Source organism: Mangifera indica, chromosome 17 (genome assembly GCF_011075055.1).
Source record: "Mangifera indica cultivar Alphonso chromosome 17, CATAS_Mindica_2.1, whole genome shotgun sequence".
Lineage (NCBI taxonomy): Eukaryota > Viridiplantae > Streptophyta > Magnoliopsida > Sapindales > Anacardiaceae > Mangifera > Mangifera indica.
In genome coordinates, this window is record NC_058153.1 from 6,043,694 (window position 1) to 6,059,898 (window position 16,205).

The window sequence follows — 16,205 nt, forward strand, 5'->3', positions numbered from 1 at the left end:
GTGTTTATTGATATATCCTTGAGTCAAGCCTCAAACTTGCAACCTCATCAAGTCGAGCAACAATGAGTTTAAACTTAACAATAATTAAGTTGAACTCAACTCAACACGAACTAAGCTATGAGAAGCTTGCCAGTGGTGTGACTAGTTTACAACCCTAAACAAAATCATTTAAATAATAGATTCAAATTTAGTAAATAAAATAATAAACAAAAATTTATCTTGATAATTTACTTTTTACTAATAAACAAACTTGCTATTACCGTATTATTAATTAATTTAAAAAATTAAACTATCAAATTAACCCAGAAAGTTAGGGATGAAAATCAATATACAATATAGATTGATGAACTCAAACTTATAATGAAAATAATCCATAAGATTTCAATATTATCTCCTCTGACAAAACCCATAATTATGTATGAAGGAAAATGATTATAAAAGCGTTTCTACCATAAACTTAAAAGATGAAAACCTCAATGTGAAATGAAAAAAAAAAACCAAATGTGTTATAAATCAATTAATAAAAGTTTTGTGAGATTTTAGAAATAACAAAGAAAATATCCTTTTATTTTTTTAGTGTTATAAGGCATTTTGCTCTATCAAGCTAAATGACCATATTTCGTACACTAAAACCTTCCTAAATGAAATTTGAAGGACTAGTGTTTGGCCAGATGAAAGCCACAAATATTTCAAAGGCATTACCTCATCTCTCAGTCCAACTTATTAGCCTAAATGTTGATATTAACAATAATATTAGTACTATAATTTCATTTTTAAATATTTCTAATATTGATGACTTGGCACCATGGTCTTACAAATTTTGTTGATGACTTGGCACCATGGTGGAGTCAATGAAATCTATATTGAAAACCTATAGATTTCATCAATGACTTAACACTATGATGAAGTTAACGAAATCTAAATTGAAAATCTATAAATTTCTTCGATGACCTTACACCTTAGTGTGGTAAATGAAATTTGCTAATGCCTAACTTCTTTGCCAACTTCCTATAGATGTCATAACTAGGTATATGACAGATACCCAATTAGTTTTTCTTTGTTTTGAGTTTACATGTTCATTTTGTTTTACTTTGACTTTGACTTAATTTGTTTTTGGGAGTCTATGTGTTTATTTTGTTTTGTTTTGTAAGTCTCTAACTTTGCTTCAGGTATGTCCCTCATATTTTGTATTTTATTTTTGCTTTATAAAATTTCTTAATTTATAAGAAAAAAGATATTATAAGTGGTGAAGACAATTGAGTTGATTATAAATGTGAGATTCTAGTTGACCACTAAGGTTATGGTTTCCAAACTTTTGTAAGAATTGAATTGCATGTTTTCAAATCTATAAAATGAACCAATTGTCATGTTTACATCATTAAAGTAAGATTTGTAAAAAGTTTATTTTTTTCATTTTTTTTTAATTTTTGGATAGTGAAATTTTTATTTTACTTTTATCACATTACTTTTTTATTTAATGAAGTTTGATTTTAGATGGAAAAATATAAATTTATACCTTGAAAAGGTTGAAAAGTGTTCTTAGACCAAACTTTGGATGGCAAAACTTAATTTACTCACTAGATTTGTATTGATTTCTAGGAAAGAGTTTAGAATAACAAATTTATAAAATAAAAAGTCTATTAGTCTCTATAGGTAATCAGATTTATAATTTGAGTATTTGGATTGGGTGTAATAACAAGAATAACTCCTAAGAAATTGTAATTGGGTTATTTCTATAACTCACAAAAAAAAAAAATTTACGGTCAAGGTTTAGTGCATCCCTAAACTTACTAAGTTTCGAAAACTCAAATACCTATCCGTTAATTGTTAAATTTAACAAAATATGTTAGTTTAAATCGTATAATTATAATTTAATATTTAATATTAAAAAAATAAAATTTCGTCCCTTCTTCTTAAATTTTAAAAACTAACAATTTTCCCTCGACCTAAGTTTTAAAAACCTTACTTTTCCCCGTAAGGGTTTTCTTCCTTCCTTCTCTAGTGACCTTCTCTATCATTGGTTGACTTCAGCTTCCCACCAATCTTCTTCTCTGGTGTGCTCTCCCCCTCTCAATGCTCTCCCTGAAGAACGACGATTGAAGAATTGTCAAATCAAAGCATGGGTTGTCAACCTACGCTTCTATTTGATGATGGTTGTGAAACGATGTGGTCGCGGATGAATTGACGAATGCATTGGAGATAAAGATGTCTTCATCTTCATCCAGACAAAGACGATTTGTCTCTAGACAATTGAGTTGAGCATTATGCTTGGAGAGATGACCAAGAAGGATAGATAGTGTTAGAAAGGAAGAGACATAATTTGGAAAGCAGTAAAGAAGGTGATTGTTTACCAAAAGATTGTCACTAAAAAATTGAAACCTTTAGGGGAAAAATGTAACTTTTCAAAACTTAAGTCTTAGAGAAAATTATTAATTTTTAAAATTTAGGAGAGAAAAAAAGATGAAATTTTATTTTTTTAATATTATATGTTAAATGACAATTATATTATTCAAATTAACAAATTTTGTTAATTTTAACAGCTAATGAGTGGATATTTAAGTCTTTAAAACTTAATAAGTGAGAGTTTGGGAATATACTTAACTTTGGGTGAGAATAAGTCTTTTGGCCGAAAAAAAATAAATAAAATTATACATATTTATTTTAAATATACAAATATACACCTATTTAATATAAAAAAATTGTTTTTTAATATTTTAATCTTCAATTATCATGAGTCAGCGAAAAATATTTATATTAGGGAAATTTTAAAAACTAGGCAAAATTAAAGGGGTCTAAGGAAATTGCCCAAAAAATTCAGGTTTAAGCAAAAATGCCCAGGTTTTTGAAATGACGAAACTGCCCCCATATATAAACACAGCAAATTTTCACTGTGCAATTCAAAGAAAATTCGAATTTTTTCCACATCCCACGGCAATCCCACGACGAACGTCATTTCCGCCGATTTTCTTGCTTTCCGGCAACCGAAAATGGAAAATAATGTTATCACATCTCCCGTAATCTTGTTTGGATCAAATTATTGCTCATATTATTGAAATTTGATTGAGATTTTTCGGTTTGAAATTTTAGGGTTTACGGTTTGAACAATGCTTAAATTGTTTTGATTATTGGTTGTTTTTGTTAAATTAATTGAGGGGTTTTGTGTTATACAACGTGTAGATTCGATTTATGGGAAAATCGGAGGCTGAAACGACCAAAATTTGGCCGAAAATGACTGACAAAGAGATCGACAGTCCGACATGGGAACAGTGTTTCCCACGTCAAAATCATGCATCCCACGTTCAGCCAAATTTAGGGGGGTAAATTAGCTTTTTAAAACTATTGGGGAGTCGTGGGAGACGCATTAGCCCACGTCGGGTTTTTCTGAAATTTGTCACGTCAACGTGAGTTTGGCGAAATTACGAAAATGTCCCTATATATAAACATAGCCAAATTTCTTATTTCCCACGTTAATATTTGCGAATTTACTATGCATTTCTTTCAAATTTCAAAACTTTTCACGCACCACGTTCATCCCACGACCGACCAGATTTCCGTCGATTTTCGTGATTTCCGGCATCCGCAAATGGCAAAGAAGGTTAGTATATCTCCCGTAATCTTGTTTGGATCAAGTTATTGCTCATATTATTGAGATTTGATTGAGATTTTTCGGTTTGAAATTTTAGGGTTTACGGTTTAAATAATGTTTAAAATGTTTTGATTCTTGGTTGTTTTTGTTGAATTAATTGAGGGGTTTTGTGTTATATAACGTGTAGATTTGATTTATGTGAAAATCGGAGACTGAAACGACCAAATTTTGGCCGAAAATGACTGCCGAAGAGATCGGCAGTCTGACGTGGGAACAGTGTTTCCCATGTCAAAATCATGCATCCCACGTTCAGTCGAGATTGGCTGTTTTTAGGGGGGTAAAGTAGCTTTTTTAAAATATTGGGAAGCCGGTGAAATTCTTTAGAACACAGTGGACCTGTTTAGAGTTGGAGTTTTCATGAGGGGGTAAATTGAGAGTTTTCTTATCTAGGGTTTTTGATTGTGTAGTTTTAGAATTTTATATCCGTTTTTTCTGTTCTAGGGTTTTTCAACTTTTGGAATTTGAATTTCAATTAAGTTTTTTCGAATTTCACCGTTTTACGAGATATGGACTCGTATTTTTCATATTTCCGAAGGATTTTTCGATTGTTCCCATTTTAGGGTTTTTCAACTTTTAGAATTCGAATTTCAATTCCGTTTTTTCAGATTTTATCGTTTTACGAGATATGGACTCTTATTTTTCAGATTTCCGAAGGATTTTTCGATCGTTGCCATTCTAGGGTATTTCAACTTTTAGAATTCGAATTTCAGTTCCATTTTTTCGAATTTAACCGTTTTATGAGATATGGACTCGTATTTTCCAGATTTTCGAAGGATTTTTCGATTGTTGCCATTCTAGAGTTTTTCAACTTTTAGAATTCGAATTTCAATTCCGTTTTTCGAATTTCACCGTTTTACGATATATCGACTCGTATTTTTCAGATTTCTGAAGCATTTTTCTATTATTGCCATTCTAGGGTATTTCAACTTTTATAATTCGAATTTCAGTTCCATTTTTTCGAATTTAACCGTTTTACGAGATATGGACTCGTATTTTCCAGATTTCTGAAGGATTTTTTGATTGTTGCCATTCTAGAGTTTTTCAACTTTTAGAATTCAAATTTCAATTCCGTTTTTTTGAATTTCACCGTTTTACGATATATCGATTCGTATTTTTCAGATTTATGAAGGATTTTTCGATTGTTTCCATTCTAGGGTTTTTCAACTTTTAGAATTCGAATTTCAATTCTGTTTTTTCAAATTTCACCGTTTTCGATTGTTGCCATTCTAGGGTATTTCAACTTTTAGAATTCAAATTTTAGTTCCATTTTTTCGAATTTAACCGTTTTACGAGATATGGACTCGTATTTTCCAGATTTCTGAAAGATTTTTCGATTGTTGCCATTCTAGGGCTTTTCAACTTTTAGAATTCGAATTTCAGTTCCATTTTTTTGAATTTAACCGTTTTACGAGATATGGACTCGTATTTCCCTGATTTCTGAAGGATTTTTCGATTGTTGTCATTATAGGGTTTTTCAACTTTTAGAATTCGAATTTCAGTTCTGTTTTTTCGAATTTCACCATTTTACGAGATATCAACTCGTATTTTTCAGATTTTTGAAGAATTTTTTGATTGTTCCCATTCTAGGGTTTTTCAACTTTTAGAATTCGAATTTCAATTCTGTTTTTTCAAATTTCATTATTTTACGAGATATGAACTCGTATTTTTCAGATTTTCGAATAATTTTTTGATTGTTGCCATTCTAGGGTATTTCAACTTTTAGAATTCGAATTTCAGTTTCATTTTTTTAAATTTAACCGTTTTACGAGATATGGACTCGTATTTCTAAGATTTCTGAAAGATTTTTTGATTGTTGCCATTCTAGGGTTTTTCAACTTTTAGAATTAGAATTTTAGTTCTATTTTTTCGAATTTAACCGTTTTACTAGATATGGACTCGTATTTCGCAGATTTCTGAAGGATTTTTCGATTGTTGTCATTCTAGGGTTTTTCAAATTTTAGAATTCGAATTTTAGTTCCGTTTTTAGATATATCGACTCGTATTTTTTAGATTTTCGAAGGATTTTTCGATTGTTCCCATTCTAGGGTTTTTCAACTTTTAGAATTCAATTTTTAATTCTGTTATCAGGTAGTTAAATCTTGTTTTTTAAGTTTTGTCATTTCCTTTTTTATTATTTGGTATTTTTCATCTTTTTATGTTTTTTCCACGTATACATTTGTTTACATATTTGTTTTTACTCATGTCTAACGAATTTTTTACATTGTCTCAGGATATTTCTCGCAAAAGAAGACAGGTTGACAGCGAGCTACGAATCCCCGATGAGACCAGACACTTTCGGGTAGAGGCGATATGTCGTGCACAGCGTGCCGCATTATCTCGAAAGTGAGAGTGAGTGTTTGAGTGATATGAGAAGTGTGTGTAAATAAAATGAGTGAGGAGGGTTTATATAGATGAGGGGAAGGGTAATTTTGATATTTTAGAAAAAGTAATGAAATAAATAAATAAATATGAAAATGCCTTTATAATGTAAAATATCCAAAAACCCCCCATATTTATTCTAAATTACATTTAACCCCCATACTTGTCAAACATTGTATTTAACCCCTATATTATGACATAAAAACTAGACTTAACAAATAAAATTAAGTTTTAGGCTAAGATTGACATAAATACCTTTTTTTGATGAATAGTATTTTTTAAGCCGAATTCAAAAATACGAACTTCTTTCGTCCAAACGAATCCCTACTAATTGATGTTGAAAAAAATGAAAGTGAGAGTGAGTGTTTGAGTGATATGAGAAGTGTGTGTAAATAAAATGAGAGAGGAGAGTTTATATAGATGAGGGGAAGGGTAATTTTGACATTTTAGAAAAAGTAATGAAATAAATAAATAAATATGAAAATGCCTTTATAATGTAAAATATCCAAAAACCCCCCATATTTATTCTAAATTACATTTAACCCTCATATTTGTCAAACATTGCATTTAACCCCTATATTATGACATAAAAACTAGACTTAACAAATAAAATTAAGTTTTAGGTTAAGATTGACATAAATACCTTTTTTCGATGAATAGTATTTTTTTGAGCCGAATTCAGAAATACGAACTCCTTTCATCCGAACGAATCCCTACTAATTGATGTTGAAAAAAAAATGAAAGTGAGAGTGAGTGTTTGAGTGATATGAGCAGTGTGTGTAAATAAAATGAGTGAGGAGGGTTTATATAGATGAGGGGAAGGGTAATTTTGACATTTTAGAAAAAGTAATGAAATAAATAAATAAATATGAAAATGCCTTTATAATGTAAAATATCCAAAACCCCCCATATTTATTCTAAATTATTTTAACCCCCATACTTGTCAAACATTGCATTTAACCCCCATATTATGACATAAAAACTAGACTTAGCAAATAAAATTAAGTTTTAGGTTAAGATTGACATAAATACCTTTTTTCGATAAATAGTATTTTTTCGAGTCGAATTCAAAAATACGAACTCCTTTCGTCCGAACGAATCCCTACTAATTGATGTTGAAAAAAAAATGAAAGTGAGAGTGAGTGTTTAAGTGATATGAAAAGTGTGTGTAAATAAAATGAGTGAGGAGGGTTTATATAGATGAGGAGAAGGGTAATTTTGACATTTTAGAAAAAGTTTGAAATAAATAAATAAATATGAAAATGCCTTTATAATATAAAATATCCAAAAACCCTCCATATTTATCTAAAATTATTTTAACCACCATAGTGAGTGAGGAGAGTTATATAAATGAAGGGAAGGGTAATTTTGATATTTTAGAAAAAGTTTGAAATAAATAAATAAATACAAAATGCCTTTATAATGTAAAATATCCAAAAATCCCTCATATTTATCTAAAATTACATTAAACCCCTATAGTAAGTGGGAGAGTTAATAAATATGAGGGGAAGGGTAATTTTGGTATTAAAAAAAGTCGTAGGCGTTTTTTTTGAAACAGTGATTTTGCGCATTTTGGCTTGGAAATAGTGATTTTGGACATTTTTGTTTAATGGGAGGGCATTTTGGCCATTTTCTAAAATTGCTCTTTATATTAAGAATGTTTTGAGTCAAAGATAATGATTTATTATTATAAAATTAAATTCAGATGTGACAACACGTTAATGCTATTGATTATGAAAGGGATTGCACATGAAGACAATGAAAAGGAGAATATTATTGGAGCTTTATTATCTTGAAAATAGAAGACATCTTTAACATTGCATAGCATAGTATGTATAATATAACACTGTATTAATTATTCTATAGTATCACATGAAATATTTTTAGAATGTTTTATGCATAATTGTATCATATTAACAAACATTTTACCATTTTTTTTAATTTTATAAGGTGTTTTATATGCTATAAAATGTCTTATACAAAAAATATTCTCATTTCATAGTAAAATCAATCTCATGTATGATATATTATAGTAATATGGTTGATAATATATTATTATATGATTAAATATTATTTTATTTTTAATTAAAAATTATTTAATCACATAATGTTGTATTATTATTGATATCAAATTAATATTCATTGTAAATATACATAATTATATCTGAAATATTATAAATGATATAAATACTCTAAATTCTTCTAAGTCCAAAAGGTCTTCAATTTTGTAAGTGTGAATTGAAAATGAGGGTTTATATCCAAACACTGAAGTTTGGTTCCAAAGTTAAAATTTTTGTATGTTTGCGACATTTACTATGCATAAATACAAAAATTAGTTATTGAGACAATGACAACATAAGATCATTTTAATTTATTATACTAATTATTTCATGTTATTTTAGAGTAATTTATATTTTAAGTAACATTATACGTATCTATTTTGAATATATAAATAGGTATAAATTTATATATATTATCATATAATTATGTATTATTTTATATTTAATTTAAAATAATTTAATTACTTGATAGTATATATCAAATATATATTTATTTATATATTTAAAATAGGTATGAATAATTTGTTATTATATAATTTGTTATTTTATCTTTAATTTAAAATTATTAAATTATTTGATAATATATATAAAATATATATTCATTGTATAATAAAATAATGACACATAATTTTATTATTCATATATATATATATATATATATATATATATATATATATATATATATATATATATTGATTTAGGTTTTTTTGGATGTAAAGTTAAATTATTGAAAAAAAAAAAAAAACACTTTTTATTTTAAGATTATAACGATGTAAGAATTTATAAGTTTTGAAATATGACCCACTGATTTGAAGAGCATATGGCGTTCGTCGACGACAAAGAGTTATGATTTGATGGCTTGTTCCCTCCGCAATTACACTTGTCGACAAAAGTACTTTAGTAGTGGTGCATATTAATAATTTGTGGCCTTCCTTTCATTATCTCCTAGACTCAGTTTTATTACACCATTCATATCCATTGCTTTTTCCTTACTGGGTCTTGATATTAATTTGAACCATTGCAGTGAAGGTATCTTGTTCTATACCTCAAGTCTGACTTTATAACATATTTTCCAACTGTTGCTTATTTTTTTCATAAGAAAGAGCTATTGTTTTAATCACAAACAGTGTAGCACTTACTACTACTTGCATGTTATCTGCCACTTGTACCTGGTACTCTCTGCTTCAAATTCTTAAAGCTATTTTAAGCATGCAAAATTCATATCCATTTGCTAAATTTCTGGTTCTTTGAGTTTTTGGTTGTTAAAAAGTGATTATGATGCTATACTGGTCATCTGTATGATTTGGCTTCTAATTATGTTTTGAGTATCTCAGTTTGCTTGTTTTTGAATAGGCTGTCTAGATGGATGAGCAGAGTGACGTGTACACAGTGGATGAGGCACTTGGTCATGTAGGGTTTGGGAAATTTCAATATCTTGTGCTTGGTTATGCTGGACTGGGTTGGGTTTCAGAAGCTATGGAGATTATGATCCTCTCTTTTGTTGGACCAGCGGTGAAGTCTGAGTGGGGGCTTTCATCAACTCAAGAGAGCCTTATATCTACTGCTGTTTTTGCTGGATTGGTGGTTGGAGCTTACTCTTGGGGTATTATATCAGACAACTTTGGAAGGAAGTATGCCCTTTTGTTTTATTTATTCTGTTTTCTTGATATCTGTCACATATTTTAACATTATCTGATGCAAATGAAAGTATTTATTCTTAGCCACATACATTTCTTTGCTTTAATTGGGGAACTTTTAATGTTTCCTAAGTCTATTTGAAGTTTTGACTGTTTGAGATAAAAATTGGTTCAATCTAAGTTTTTGGGATTGGTAAAATTTTTGTTTCTGTTGTTGGGTTATCAGGATTTTGTTCTGGAAATAGCAGAAAAAGCATTAATTATGATTAGAATTCGAATTTAAGTTATGACAAGCTTTCAGGTGAGGATATATAAAAGCTGATCTTTATCAAGTGGTACCTTTCCAATCAGCTTGATTCAGTGGATTCCTTTTATGCTTTGAGCAGCTCAAGATGAACAAGGTTCAGTAATGTTAGTACTATTTAAATTTTGTGGTCAAAGGATTTAGTTTTCATTTGTTTGCCCAGGGAAGGATTAACGACGCTGGACATGTAAGGTTGATCAACAATATGAAGCTCATGGAAGATCAAGATGAACAATTACCTCTAAAATTTCGGTTCTGTCTTCTATATATATTATTCCTGTCCAATTAACCTCTTCTGATTATGCATGATTCTTCTCAATTGATGTATTTCTTTGAAAAGTTTAAATTAGTGTTTCTGCTGATTTCTTCAATGCTTAGTGAATGTAAGCATGTGTATATTAAATATGTCATGCTGACCCTCTCGAGTTCAGTGTCCCATATAGCATTTAATCATATATTCATTCAGTTTCCAACTTTGGCTGATTAATGAGTTGACAATTATTCAAAATGCAGAGTCATTTGACTATTTTCGATTCCCACATTTACCTTTCTGCTTCATGATTTGGTCAGATTAATCAAATTGGTTTCTCATTATTATTCTTTTATGTTTCCTTTCCAGGAAGGGTTTTCTGGGAATAGCAATGGTAACTGCTGGTGCTGGGCTGCTAAGTTCTTTCTCTCCAAATTATACATCGTTGGTGATTCTTCGTTGTTTGGTTGGTGTTGGCCTAGGCAGTGGGCACGTTTTCTTATCCTGGTTTCTAGAGTTCGTTCCTGCTTCTAATAGAGGCAAATGGATGGTTGTCTTTTCAGCTTTCTGGACCGTTGGATCAATTTCTGAGGCCGCACTTGCATGGGTATGTATTATGTCATGGTACTGTACTTCTGTAGTTTAATAGCAGCACCATTTGAACTTGTGGACCATTTCAGCTTATGGACCATTTGAACTCATGAATAACAAAATTTATGACCACCTAGACGTTGTACTACCTAAACTAGTTAGGACCATTAACATCACCAGTTGTTCGAAAGTGATTCTTTGTTTATTGTATCCATTTAGGGAGATTCTTTATTTCTTTTTTCCCATGCATCTTCCCTTTTTCAGTTGAATAACTAAACTTGAAGCTAAGTATTCGAACACTGGAAAATTCAGTAAGTTCATTGCAATGCTTTGACAATGTGGATTGGCTAATTGAGTTTGAAAATTGAACTAAGAGTTGTTGCAGAACATCAGAGTCTTATCTGCTGGCTTTGTTGGCCTGGTACTTCCTAAGGACGATTGACGATTAAATCTTGAAATCCATCACTAGATGATACTATGTTTAAATTTTGATCATGTGGGGGCCCAGAGTTCTCTTATATTGTTCATTCTTCCTGGGGACAAGAAATAGTTTTAAGATTATATCCATTTCAATATTCTGTCACCTCAACTGCAGACTGTCATGCCAAGATTGAACTGGAGGTGGTTACTTGCACTGTCCTCTGTTCCATCTTTTGTTGTGCTTTTTCTTCTTGGTCTTTCACCGGAATCTCCAAGGTATCTATGCATGAAAGGTAGAACAGCTGATGCACTTCATGTTCTAGAACATATGGCACAACTGAACGGACAAAAACTCCCAAATGGCATGCTTGTTTCCAATAAAACTGCATGGGATGAAGAATTTGGTACTCCTGGACATGTTCATCTTCTTACATTGGATGTCAACAAAACCACACAGCCGAAATCTGGCTTCTCAACATTTCTCATGCTATTCTCACCAAGATTAATTAGAACAACTGTTCTTCTGTCAATTTTACTCTTTGGAAATTCATTTGCTTATTATGCAATTGTATTGTTTGTCTCCGAGCTTAGCAGTGCGGAGAAAACTTGTAGCTCGACTATGCTACTTGCAAAAAATCTCCAGAGCTCTAGCCTCTACATAGAGTCATTCGTCACTAGCTTGGCAGGTACTTTTTCTAATGAGTTCCATATTATGATTTTGCGTTTGCAGTTTTCATTTGATATGAGATTCTCTTGCAGAGGTTCCTGGACTTCTTTTATCGGCAATTCTAGTTGATAAAGCTGGTCGCAAGCCTTCTATTTCAATTATATTCACCCTAGCATTCATTATTATTTTGCCACTGATTATCAATCAGTCCAATATTTTAAGAACAAGCTTATTATTCGTAGCTCGCATGTGTGCTATGGGAACCTTCACAATCTCTTTAATATATGCCTCAGAGGTAAGCTTCTTAGAACTACTTACAGAACTTAATTGACTTCCAATGAACTTATTCGCCGCTAATTCTCATTTTACCGATAGTTATATCCAACTTCAATGAGGTCAACCGGCACTGGATCTGCAAACGCCATGGGAAGAATCGGAGGTATGGTTTGCCCTTTTGTTGCAGTTGCGCTGGTGGAGGGCTGCCATACCAAAGCTGCCATCATAGTGGTAGAGGGTGTAATAGCGATATCAGTAATATGTGTTCTATTGATCCCATTTGAAACAAGAGGAAAGGAATTGAGTGACATTGTAGATGTTGTACCAAATTCAAGACAAGTGACTGTTGGTCAGTGATAAGATCGTATGTATGTGAATATGATACGAGTACCATTATGTACGCAAACAATATGCAGAAACAATAATATATTACAATATGATTAAGTAGTTTTAAATTAAAAATAAAACAATACTCAATCATATAGTAACATGTTATTGTTTATGTTAAAAATTGTACATATTATTTGTGTATACGATTTTGTTGATATGATATTGCACCGTTATGAAGCGTGAGTATGATTCACCAATATTTTCTCTTTATTCTCAAGTGTAGCTTTCTATTGAAGCAGTTTTGCTTGCACCAATTAGAAATAAGCAATATCAAGCCTTGTGCAAGAGAGACTACAATATTGGTGAATGCAATTGGCCACGTAATTTTGTGTTCATTATGTGATATAAGTGAATGATGTTAAGTGGAAATGAATGATTGTGTGAATGAATTAAGAGGAGAAAAAGTTTTTAACATGGTTTGACCCGCTACTCAGAGTCAATATCCATATCCTATCTAATTTTTGAGAAATTGTTTCAACATAATATATATAGTTGTTACATAGTGGTAATCTTTTTATGCCCTTAAAAGGATTTATAGTTCTTTTCTATCTCTATATATTCTATTGTATTTTTAGGACAAGGAGACGTATTCATTGTTTTATTTATTATATTTAAATATAAAATTGAAATTAATTTACTATTTTGTTTTATACAAAGTTATCTTATCCTAATTTAACAAAACTAGCTTAGATGAGTTAGTCCAATTGATGTAGGCTATGGTTATAGCGTAACCAAGCAAAAATGTTTTGCTCTTTTTCCCTTATTACTCTTCCTATATTTCGATGTATGTCTTCTTGAAATCGTAGTTCAATTATTTATATATTAATTGTGCTCACAACATGTGTACACAACCAATCTATATCATGAGAACTTACAATTGGTATTAAAACAGGTTTTGAATTTATTATATTTAATAGATCCACTCATGGTTGCTTCTAGCTTACTTGTTTGATTTCTTATTCTACAACTTTTTTTAACCTCATAATGCATACATTATGTGAAGGTGGTTTAGCCACAAACCATCCATATAGGATATAATTAGCTATCTTTATTAGAAGACAAGATAAGAGCTTTCATAAAGTCGATTAATGAAAAAGATTGGATTTCAACTATTAATGAATGGAAACACCAGCAAATTGAAGAAGAAATAATAAGAATTAGAACTTGTAGAACAAAAGACTAATGTTGATGTAACATCTCTAATCCAATAGTTTAATTTACTATCAAAATATTATTCACTTTAAATATATAGTTCATTATAGTATTCCTTTTGGACTTTGCAACCCAAAACACATCTTGACAACTTAAGGCCTACAAATCTGACATCTCTCTTATGTTTTTGCAGACGTGGGATTTGTCTAAGGATGCCATATACAACCCCTTTTATGGGACTCAACGTCCTCACAAAGGTTTATTCCACCATCACTTAAGAAGACATGCGAAATGACTCTAATACCATTTGTAACATCCATGATCTAATAATTTATCCCACTGTCAAAATATTGTCCACTTTAGAGATATAGTCTATCATAGTTTTGCTTTTGGGTTTTGCAATCTAAAACTCATCTTGACAATGTAAGACCCACAAACCCAACATCTCTTCTGTGTTTTACTAATATGAGATTTATTTAAGGGAGTTACAGTTGATCAAAATGCCAAAATGTTGATTAAATGGATCTTGATGAATTGATCAACTTTTTTAACACTATGAGCTCACTTTAAAATGGTATAAAAAGAAGTCATGTATTACTCTTCACTCAAACACTTGGTTGAATATTGTTAGACTAAAAACGTTGACTTTAAAAATTTGGATAATAAAATAATTGTCATGTTGACTAAGAATTATGCCAAGTTTCTTAAAAAATACGAGAAAACCCAATGTTACAAGTAAAGGGAAACAAAATTTTGGCAAATAAAATTCTAATCAAGTTTCAGGACTTGGCAATAATTTAAAATTTGTTAAAAGATATTGAAAAAAAAAAAAACAAGGGAATTCAATTTCGTGAATGTAAGAGTTATGATCACATACAAGCAAAATGTGCTAACTCTTTTAAAAAGAAAGGAAAAGTGATCATTGTAAATGAATTTAATGAATCAAGATTTGTGGAGATTTTTGTTTAATTTGTTGCAAACATGTCTAAAATAACAAATGTTAGGATAGTCGAAAAATTTGATGACCTTTATGAATTCGATGATAAAGTTTATGGTGAACAATAAAAAACATATCATCAAATGTAGTGGTTTAGAATAGTTCAAGAAGTCAGAGTGGTTGAAAACCTTTAGATTTCATCAATGACTTAGCACTAAGATGGGATTGATGAAATTTATATTGAAAACCTATAAATTTCTTGGCAACCTGACACCATGGTGGGGTAAATGAAATTTGATGATGTTTGACTTCTTCACCAACTTCCTGTATGATAGAGAAGCGGATGGTGATGTTGTTATAGATGGTAAAGACAACTGAGTTGATTAAAAATGTGAGATTCTAATTAATGACTAGGGCTATGGTTTCCTAACTTTTGCTAGAATTGAATTGTAGATTCTCAAATCTATAAAAGGGTTCATCTATCATGTTTATAACATTGAGGTGAGTTTCATAAAAAAGTTTATTCTTTTTCACTTTTTTTTGGTTTAATTTTTGGATAGTGAAATTTTTATTTTACTTTTATTGTGTTACTTTTTTATTTAATGAAGTTTGATTTTAGATAGAAAAATATACATTCATGAGAAGGTTGAAAAGTGTTTTTAAACTAAATATTGGATGGAAAATGTAATTTACTCACTGGATTTGTATAGATTGCTAGGATAGAGTTTAGAATAACAAATTTATAAAATAAAAAGTCTATTAGTATCTATAGGTAATTGGATTTATAATTTAAGAGAGCATTTGGGTGTAATGGATGCTAAACTTTCGGAATAAGAATACCTCCTAAGAAATTGCAAACTATTTCTTTAACTCACACCAAACAAAAACATATATATATATGATTCAAACAAAAATATCTAGGCCAAAAGACTTATTATCAAAATAATTGTGAATTATTATGGATGGCCAAAATATCTAAGCCAAAAGACTTGTTCCTGCTTAAGGTTAGGTGTAATGCCAAACTCACATTTTCTAATTTAAAAAAACCCAAAGTCTCATATATAAGCAAAATTTTGTTAAAATTATCGGTTAAAGTTAAAAGTAAAATTATTATTTAATAAAAAACTTAAAAAATTAATTTTTTATCATATTTTTTCCCTTTAATTTGAAAATCTAACCATTTTCTCTTTACTAAAAATTTGAAAAGTTATAATTTCCCTATAGGGTTTTAAAACCATCACCAAAGACAGTGAAATTTGCCATCTTTAGCCACATTTGCTCTTCGTCTCGGCTTATGTCCCTCTAGCGATCAAACCTCTCTTTCCGAAGAAAAAGAAATCAATTTTGTTTTGAATGAAGATAGTTGTCTTGTCTCAAAAGAAAACAAATCGTGTTTGTCTCCAATAAAAACAAAAAAGGTGGGGAGGAAGTGATGATTGGTTGAGGGAGAAGAATGAAGGAATGTCAGCCAATGGTTGGGAAGGACTGAGTTGTTG

At 30.3% G+C, this 16,205-nt stretch overlaps 1 protein-coding gene across 4 annotated transcripts; it reads left to right on the forward strand.

Moving 5' to 3' along the window:
- The first annotated feature begins 8,964 nt into the window (after window positions 1–8,964).
- On the forward strand, window positions 8,965–12,817 carry LOC123200746 (organic cation/carnitine transporter 7-like). Of its 4 annotated transcripts, none has more exons than XM_044616110.1 (6): window positions 8,965–9,114; window positions 9,439–9,716; window positions 10,646–10,883; window positions 11,463–11,973; window positions 12,047–12,249; window positions 12,330–12,817. In XM_044616110.1, the coding sequence occupies exons 2-6, from the start codon at window positions 9,448–9,450 to the stop codon at window positions 12,585–12,587; spliced, it is 1,479 nt and encodes a 492-aa protein (XP_044472045.1). In that variant the 5' UTR covers window positions 8,965–9,114; window positions 9,439–9,447; the 3' UTR covers window positions 12,588–12,817. The 4 variants fall into 4 exon arrangements, with proteins under 4 accessions (XP_044472045.1, XP_044472046.1, XP_044472047.1 ...); XM_044616111.1 differs by lacking the exon at window positions 8,965–9,114 and adding an exon at window positions 9,117–9,257; XM_044616113.1 differs by lacking the exon at window positions 8,965–9,114 and adding an exon at window positions 10,024–10,278 and having other exon boundaries at window positions 9,585–9,716.
- Window positions 12,818–16,205: the final 3,388 nt, after the last annotated feature.

Coding starts and splice junctions, on each gene's coding strand:
- LOC123200746 (XM_044616110.1), top strand. CDS start 9,448: ATGGATGAGCAGAGTGACGTGTACACAGTGGATGAGGCACTTGGTCAT. Junction 11,974..12,046: donor ATTCGTCACTAGCTTGGCAG/GTACTTTTTCTA, acceptor ATTCTCTTGCAG/AGGTTCCTGGACTTCTTTTA. Junction 12,250..12,329: donor CTTTAATATATGCCTCAGAG/GTAAGCTTCTTA, acceptor TTTTACCGATAG/TTATATCCAACTTCAATGAG.